Source organism: Budorcas taxicolor, chromosome 11 (assembly GCF_023091745.1).
Source record: "Budorcas taxicolor isolate Tak-1 chromosome 11, Takin1.1, whole genome shotgun sequence".
NCBI lineage: Eukaryota > Metazoa > Chordata > Mammalia > Artiodactyla > Bovidae > Budorcas > Budorcas taxicolor.
Window position 1 is genome coordinate 137252305 of NC_068920.1, and position 9336 is coordinate 137261640.

The 9336-nt window shown below is 35.3% G+C and overlaps 1 protein-coding gene across 1 annotated transcript in view; it reads right to left on the reverse strand.

Annotated features, from left to right (window-relative positions):
* TDRD15 (tudor domain containing 15) overlaps positions 1 to 6947 on the reverse strand; it is a 112879-nt gene extending 105932 nt beyond the window's left edge. The window contains exon 1 of the mRNA XM_052648270.1: positions 698 to 6947. Coding sequence (XP_052504230.1) covers positions 698 to 6947 — 6250 coding nt within the window. The remainder of the gene's footprint in view (positions 1 to 697) is intronic.
* Between the last annotated feature and the right edge of the window lie 2389 nt (positions 6948 to 9336).

Consider the following 9336-nt stretch of genomic DNA (forward strand, 5'->3'; position numbering starts at 1 on the left):
AAAAAAAGATAATACACAAGTTGGAGCATTCATTAAGCATAGAATATTCTTTATAACCTATAAATCCTCACTAATTCATATATAAAGTGAAATATAACACACACAAACAAAAAAAGATAATACTCCACACAGAATATTAAAATTTTAACTCTAGCACATAGGCTATTAAAAATTTAATGTTCATAAACAGCTTGATATCTGAAAGTTTTCAGATGACTATGCTAGAGTCAATTCTACAAGTTTAATTACATTGTCAATATGCTAAAAATCACACTCAAAAAACCTCAAGATATATGTAATCTGATAAGAATCAAAGTGTAATAGAAAACTGACTCTTCAAAATGCACCCAGGAAGCTCTCTAATAGTAGCAAGATCAATGTGAGATCTGTGGACCTTCAGGAGTTTTGGGAAACCCCTGAAGTTTGTAAAATGTCATGCACGCATTCATGCATATGTGGTTCAAATCCTCTACTTTCATTACATTCACAAAGCATTCATAAAAGGTAAAAATAGCAAAGCATCATTTCATAATTCAAGTGATCTCTTCTAGTTATCCAGTTATTCAAATTTTTAGTAAAATCTTGCAGGGCATTTTCAACTTGAATAATTTTAGTAAATAACAAACCTTTAAATAATCAAAAATAGAATCTGCAAAATCAACAAAATAGAATTATTTCTTTAAAAATGTCCACTTACCTTTCAAATGTTTTGATACCATTACTTCATTAACATGTAGTGCTTTTCCTGTTGTTCTTAAGTCCACTGTATCATTTTCCTGCAATCCTTCACTTAGCTTTGCAAAAACGTTTTCAATGCAATTGGTGTTATTCTTCAAACCATTAGGTGATTCCCAAAATGAAGCTGTTGCACATGTATCAGATGTAATGGTACTTCGGGGATTATGTTTTCCAGTATCAACCTTCTTCCTCCTCAGTACTGAGTTTCCAGACTGTAATCTTCTACTAATATGGCTTTTCCTTAAGAGGTGTTTATAGACGTCTTTCCTCTTTATAGTTTTCAGATTTTTTAGCACTTGCTTCTCAGTGCATGTACAATTTATATTTTCCATTTTGTAATTATTTTGATCTAACAATTGGCAAATAGGCTTACTCTCTGACTTATACTGGACTTCGACAGATCCAGTAGTAACTGCGTCGAGATGAGCTGAATCTTTAGAATAAATTCCAAGACCAGAAGCAACTAACATGTCTGCCAAATTGTTTTTCTCATGAATGATGTCTACCTTCAGTTTTGTTTCAAAACTGTATTCCCTAAACTGAAAAACTAAGCCTGGTTTACTCAGGAAATCTTGAAAAAATCTTTTGGCTTCTTCATTCCAATGTCTCCCTTCAGCAGGTAAGACACCATGTAAGATGCAAGGATAACTTAGCCTCGGCAAATTCAGAAGTTCTTCAGGAACAACTTTAAGATTTTTTATATCTGAATAATGTATGTAAACAGAAAATCCATAGTCAATCAATGTAAGAAGTAAATTCTGATCAGAGACTTCGGAAATTTCTACTCTATTCCACTGATCTTCCGATTCATATTTGAACAAACAACTAGAACCGGGAATTATATGCTCTTGAGGCACTGTTTGTAAGTCTTCTGGTAGATCAGAAAGCAACATAAACAGAGATTTCATTGTGTCAAAGAAATCTTCCAACTGAACACAGAAGTCTGATGGATCAGAAACAGCAGTGGCAATACCAAAATATTGCCTACCATTTTGAAGCTGTGTCCAAGGAAATGATCTTATGGTACATGGTGATACAGGAGTCTTAGATTCAACACTACAAATAATTCCTGAAGATCTAAATTTGTTTTCTTCAACATGAACTGTATTTAAATTTAAATATTCCAAAAATAACAGACCATCTATCAAAATGTCTACTTTCCAAGCAGAGTCTAAATATTTCAGGAAAAGGATGCTTATTTCCAAATGAGCAAACAAACCCACAATGGATTCAAATGGCATCTTCCTAAAATTTTCAAACCAAATCCATTTACAAGGCACAGCTTGTCTTGGAATATTTCTGATTTCATTACTAAGCACCTTAGTATTACATAAAGGCACTATTTCATACCTACCACAATCTACTAAAAAAACAAGCACTTTCTCATCAACATACTTATCTACTTTTGATCGATACCACTCAAAAGTGTTCTTAGATTTTGCCAAGCATTCCAAGCCTTGCTCAATATTTTCCACTGATAAAGAAGCAGTGTTTCTTACTTCTTTAGTAATTAATACTGTTAAATCTGATAAAGTCTTTTTATTTTTAGATAACTTCACATAAAACGTTCCACTTTTTGAAACATGAAGTATTTCAGCCTTTTCAAGTTGTCCAGGTTTTAACTCTTCAAAAGGAATACTAACCACTTGTTGGTAGGATGGCTGAAGGATCACAGAACCTTCATATCCATTTGATCCTCCTTTCTTCATTTCATTATCAACAGGGCCCACCTTTTGAGAGACAACCTGAGGCATTTGTAATACTATTCTCGGTAGTTTCGAGCATGCTGTCCATTTCACTAGTTCATTAATGACACATTTTTCATCACAAATTACATTTACTTCCCATTTCTGTTCATGCCTTTTCAAAAACTCACAGGAAACTGTTTTGTTACTTACTCTTGAAGCAAAATAATCCACAGTTTTTCTGTCCCATATTTCATTAGGTTCATTCCACTTGACTCCACTAAGGAAAGAATGAACTCCTAGCTGAGGAATGGTTAAGAATTCCTTCTTAATTTCATAAATTTTAGATGTGCTTACTACTGCAGTGTTACCATAGTCAATAAATTCCACTTCATAAGAATTTCTTGACAAAATTTTCTTAATAACTGCTCTGTAAATGGCACTGTCACCAGAGTATTCTGCAACTACAAGATCTCCTACCATCAGTTTAACTGATTTTCTCTCTCTCACTATACTGGCTCTTCTTACATTTAGAGCAGCCGCTAGTCTGATGATTAAATTTTCATTCTCAGCAAGCTGAATATGGAAACTCGCTGGATTACTTATATTAGAAACATATCCTTTAACGTACGCATTTAAGTAAATCTTGGGTTGAGGAAGGTCTTTAATTTGTGGTCTGGCATGACTATGTATGTTTTTTGAGGCTGCTTGATTTAATTCTCTGATAAAGGACTGTGATACAACCTTTACTGAGTTTTGGCCCACATCACGTTCATCAAGAATATGTGCAAGTTCAGGGACAATTTCTACACCTTTATTTTTAAGTTCATCTTGCAAAGACGTCTTCACCTTGTTTTTTGACACAGGTTCCACTTTACAGCAAACTGATGGTTTCAAAAGCCTGGCATATATACTTCTGGGATTCATTAGCTGATCTGTTTTGCTTTCAGAATATGTTATTAGACTAGTTTTACTTATGTTACAGTGATAGTTGTTTTCTATTTTGCCTTTCAAGGAAACAGCCTCTTTTTTATTCTCAGTTGTTTTATGATCCTTTTTCACACACTGTGCTTGGTCACAATGTTTTTTTTGATAAGCATGAAGCAACATTTTAATTTTCTGATTTATATGTTGATATCCATCATATAAGTCCACACCAAACTGGCCATCTGGCTCCCTGGATAGTATTTTTGCCCTTAATGGTTTTCCAAAATATTTATCTGCAAACCAGTTATTGATTTCTGCTGGAATATCTACATTGCTAAGATCTGACAAAAAACATTGAATAGCTTGCATAGGTGTAAACAGCAACTCTGGAAATTCATCTGAAACAGCCCTCAACATACTTTCTTCTACTAACTGCTTATTTCCAAAGTCCACAAAATACACCAGGAAGTCAGATAATGAATCTGTCGGCATTGATAAAGCTCTATAAGAGAGACCATCCTCTACATACTTAGATATACATAATCTCATTTTACTAAAATTATATTTGGGGCAATCACTGAGGTAACTAATTTCCCTGATTTTTGTTTCTATCATCTCTAGGTCTTTATTATTTCTACTAAGTTGGCAATAAAACTTTTGAGGACTATATATGTGAGATATATATATTTCTTCCTCACTTCCAATTTTTATATTGAAGGAAGAATAACAGTAACTGTAAAGATGAACTGAAGATGGAAATGGCTTTGATACTGTGCAATACTGTGCAGAGCCATGATGAATAAGAAATTCTTTTGCACTAGTAAACGGAGACTGTAAATCCACTAAATTACTTAAACAGTTTGGATATATAAGAACTATGGCAAAGATGACACAAGTCAATAACCCTCTAGATGAAGAAATAAAATTCTCAAAGTCTCTGCATGCTTCTCTCGACCAACTGAATACTTTACAACTAATCGGTTCAACTAAATGGTTAAGACTACATCTGAAGGCCTGGGCTTCTAAAGAAAGAAAATGTGGCTTAATAGCACAAAGATCTCTAATTAAAACTCTTTCCTGGTAGCCATAATCAACCAGTACTACATCAAATTCTTTTTTTGATATTTGAGTCAAAATAGCAGCTCTATACCACTTTCCATCTTTAGAGGATTTAGCAACACAAGCCATCTGCCCAACCTGATAAGGATCAGAATGAACACTGTAATAATCCTGAAGTTGTTCCATTAGTAATTTTAAATCTTCTAACTTACACTGCAGCTGGCATAAGAAGTCACCTGGGCCACAAGAATAAGAACACTTAACTTCAAGGACTGTTCCTGGTTTAAACACATATTCTTTATAACGCCATGGTGACTCAGGTCCCACAGACAAGGTGAAAGGGTTTTTTAAGTCAGAGAAATTAACAGGTGGGGATTTTAACAAAGACAAATTACTTTCTTTTAGCTTATTTGAATGGCACCTTTTAGATTGAGGTCCTTCAAGGGCAGATATGACTTTCTTAACGTTAACTTTGTTTTTAGATTTTAAATTTAACACTGAATATTCACTTACAAATTTTGGACAACATTCTGGTTCTACTTCCCAATATTCTGCATATCCAGCTTGTAACATAAGAGAGACAACATCACTATTTTCTGAGGCTTCAATACTCTGAATATTTACAGTATATTTGTCATCTTTTTTTGCTATAACCTGAAGCAAAACTGCTTTGTTCAGGACAATTTTTTTAAAATAATCAACAGCAGCCTTCACCCATAAATCTTCAACAGGAAATACATGTGCAAGTGAACAGCACATGGCTAAAGCAGGCAACTCACAGAACTCTGGAAGCAAAATTTTTACATCAAAAAATGGTATGGAATCAGTATTTCCATAATCTAAAAAATAAACATTAATTTTATAACCATTAATTTCAGTGATGACAGCTCTATAAAAATGTCTATCCTTGCTATATCTAGCACAACAAAATAATCCAGGTTCTGGATTTCTTAGAATCAGTTCATCATTTTCACACAAATCATAATATTTGTTTATATTTTTCATTATATCTTGAAATTCATTCTGATGTTCATTAGTACGTACCCAGAAATTTGATGGGTTTAATACATACACTACAAAAGCTATGTAGGCAGCCTCTATCTTCATTTCTACAGTTTTAACAGGAAAATCTATTTTAAAAGTATCTTTTTTACTTAGAGAGTCTATCGACCGCTCAGTGTTTGCAATAAAACTCTCAGCTGCAAAGCTGTTTACCTCAGAAGCACTAGTTGCCCTCAGCCTATTATAAATTTTTGAATCAGACACTGGACAAAGTACTTGTGTGCCTACAGTCTTCAGTAGACACTTAGAACTAATTGCAGACTCTTGACTTTCTAAGGTTACATAATACAAATGCTCATCCTTATTGAACTGATCAAGGTGTGCATATACTATCTGTCCTAACAAGGCTTGTTTAAATATACTCAGTTGAAATTTTCTTGTACCTCTGTCTGGACTGTGTAAACATGTTAGAGAACATGGAAATGAAAATAATGGTACTAAGGTAAAATCTTGTTTAAGTTTCTTTACATGAACTGAAGGTATAGTCTCACTACTGCCATAATCCATAAACCAAATTCTCACTTGATTATTGGGCAAAAGCTGCTGAAGAATTCCTCTATGCCACTGTCCATTTCTCCTTCTGGCAACACAAAGTAGTCCAAAATTATCACAGGTGGGACTACTTCCTTGGCTGATAATATCATAATGCAATGTCATACATGTTGTAAAGTTTTCTAACTCTGGAATCCATTTAATTAATTGGCAATAAAATTTACTTGGGCTCAAGGCAGATGACACTTTTACACTTTCAGTACTGCCCACTGACAAAGATGGTTGCAAATTATCCAGAACATGCTGAATATCAAGTGAAGTATCGTTTTTACTTAATGATGATTCAGGTCTTTTATGGTGTAATGAATCTAGCATTTGTTTGGGGAATTCTTTTACCATTTCCACAATAAGACGAAATGAATCTCCATCAATGAGTCTCCCTAACTGTAATTCAAGAACCTGGGATATTATGTTTGGCACTTCAAGAAGAATCATCTGAAGAGGCAAAACAGCTTGTACACAACCTTTCACTTGTAGTCCTACTAATGACCTGAAATAATTCAAAGCCTTGGGAGACCATTTTTCCCCAGCTGGTAGTATGTTGGCCAAAATGCCAAATGTTACCCGTGGTGGTAGCTCAAATAAGTTGTCACAGGCTGAAGCAACGTGCGTACTGTCAACTCTCAGTTCCTCTCCACGATCTATGAGGAGCACAGTATAGAGTTCATTTTTCTTTTCCACAACTCTTCCTCTCTGCCATTCTCCTGATACTCTTTCTTCTACCAAACAGAAGTCATCAATGTCTACACTATTGTTTCCTTTTTGAATATGCTGTATTTCCCTCTGCAATATGTGGTAGTCAAACTCACATTCAATGTTATTTCTGCCTTGAAATTTCACCAGAACGTCCTTGGGAAGACATTCTATATGTGATATTGTCAGATTCACATTTAAAAGGGTTGGTAACAAAGATGTAGGATCCATTTTCTAAAAAACAAATAATAAGAACCTATTAGCTTCTGGACAGACAGTTGTCAAAATTAAATGAAATTAGTCTTATATGTACATAAACATAAACCAAATTAGTCTTAGATGTATGTAAACATATATTAAATATAAAAGTAATTCCATGTCTGTATTTATCAAACTGAACATGTTGGTAAAAATTATACATATTGGACAAGATGACGAAATAAATAAAATGCATCTGACCACTCATTGCCTTTCACACTTTCAAAAAATTCTACTGAAATAACCAAGAGAACATTTAAAAATGGGGAGAGGAATATAATCACTGGAAAACAGAAAAAAAAGCAGTATTTTTCAAGAGACTAACAAATCTCTACTAGATATTGGACTGATGGTGTAATGGAAGAAAGCCAAATAAAGCCTGGTGGAGAACTACACTCCTTCATACAGACTTCTTCCAGTACCCATAATTCCAAGGGGTGAGTGCCAGAAGCAAGGGTGGATGGTTACCCAACAGGGGACACACTGTTTATACTTCCTACTTTGTGTCCATTAGCAGTATGTGGACCCTATCAGCATCATTATACAAGTCCAGGTTCCTCCTCTGAGGGCAACAAGTTGAGACAATAGGTTGGGACACCAGTAAGGAAAGCCAGGCATGGAAAGATCCTGAGACAGGTTAAGTACATCCAGGCTTGTCACTAGCATGTGTACGTGTCAAATCACTCAGTCATGTCTGACTCTTTGCAACCCTATGGACTGCAGCCCACCAGGCTCCTCTATCCATTGGGATTCTCTAGGCAAGAATACTGGAGTGGGTCACCACACCCTCCTTCAGGGGATCTTGACAACCCAGGGATCAAACCTGCATCTCTTATGTTTCCTGCATTGGCAGGTAGGTTCTTTAGCACTAGTGCCACCTGGGAAGCCTCTGTCACTGGCATGGGTGGCACCCACAAAAAGTGTAGAGGGAGGGGGAGAGGAAAATAAATCTTTAGCACAGAGGCAAAGCTCGCTACTATAACTACGGCTCCAGCTAAGTTTCTCTAGATTGTTAGAATTCTAAAAACTGTAAGTCAAATATTCAAGAAATATAAAATAGCCCCCAAATTCAGGTAAGAACCAACATCTATTGTGGTAGGATACAGCCTAACTCCAGCTTGACTCTAATAGTTGACGATTTTTTTTCTATGAGAATGAGAGAGAAAGAGAAAAAAACACTGGAGCTAAAAAAAAAAAAGAGGGAACCACTTAAAAGAAACAAATGAAACCCACACCTCACGAATAAACATTGTATTGAAGGAAACAGCAAAACATTGTTTTTCAACAGTTCGATTCCTGTTTTTAAAAAGCCCAAAAGAGGATAATGCATCTTTATATGACTAAGTAGTCATTAAGATCCGGCAACTGAAATCAGGAATAACTACCCACACATAAGAGTCAATGGGAATGTCCCTACGGCAATAAGGAAAGTCAATGCAAAATAAAGATGAACGGAAGACAAGAAAATTTTGTGAAAATACCCAAAAAACTCAGAAGGATAAAAAAAAGAAAAAGAAGCATGAAGGACAGGAATATAAAATCTTACCAAAGTATAAATGTTGTTATCTCAGAGATAAAATAAGAGAAGAGAAGCCCTTTCTTAGACTTAAGACCCAAGTCCACACAGTGAAACAGACCACTGGAAAGCTAGAGAAACAGGAATGATTTAGGGTCATCTGGGTACTGAGATCAGTTCTTATTTCCTCCCAGTTAATTATCTTGGTGTGATAATCAGCATGGCTTGATCTACAGAGATTCCAGGCAATGCTCACTTGACCCTGATATCCTTAAGAATAAAAATCAATGAGCAATACATTAAAGACTCTCATTAGACTAAGCTGCCTTTAATTAAAGTCACAGGCCTCAATTATCAGAGTTTAGTCAGTTTATAAATCTATAATACCTTACATGAAGAGAAGACCAAGTATTATTAAGAAAGGATCTTGTGTTTGATTATACCAAGAACATTCTTCTTGGTATTCACCCAAAGGGTCACCTGAGTAGATAGGAAAAGGAAAAAAATAGTTAAGTCTTCCAGGAATCACACACACTTTAGATATAAAAAGCAGATGCAGCCAGAAGGATTCCTTAATGAAGCAAATGTGGTATATACAAAATAGACCAAAGAAAAGCCCAAAGGAAGTTATGTGATGAGGTTACCCCAACTACCAGAAGCCTGCTCCTCCACACTGCTGTCCCTCCTTCAAACAAAACAAATGGCCTCATGGAGAATTTCACAGAGAAAGGGGAAAAAATATCTGAGCTTTATCTGCACATACTCTCTCACCTAATGCCAGTAACTTCCAGAAATGGACCACAAAAGCACGGTATCCCAATCCAGGAGATATTCAAGCTGACAGGA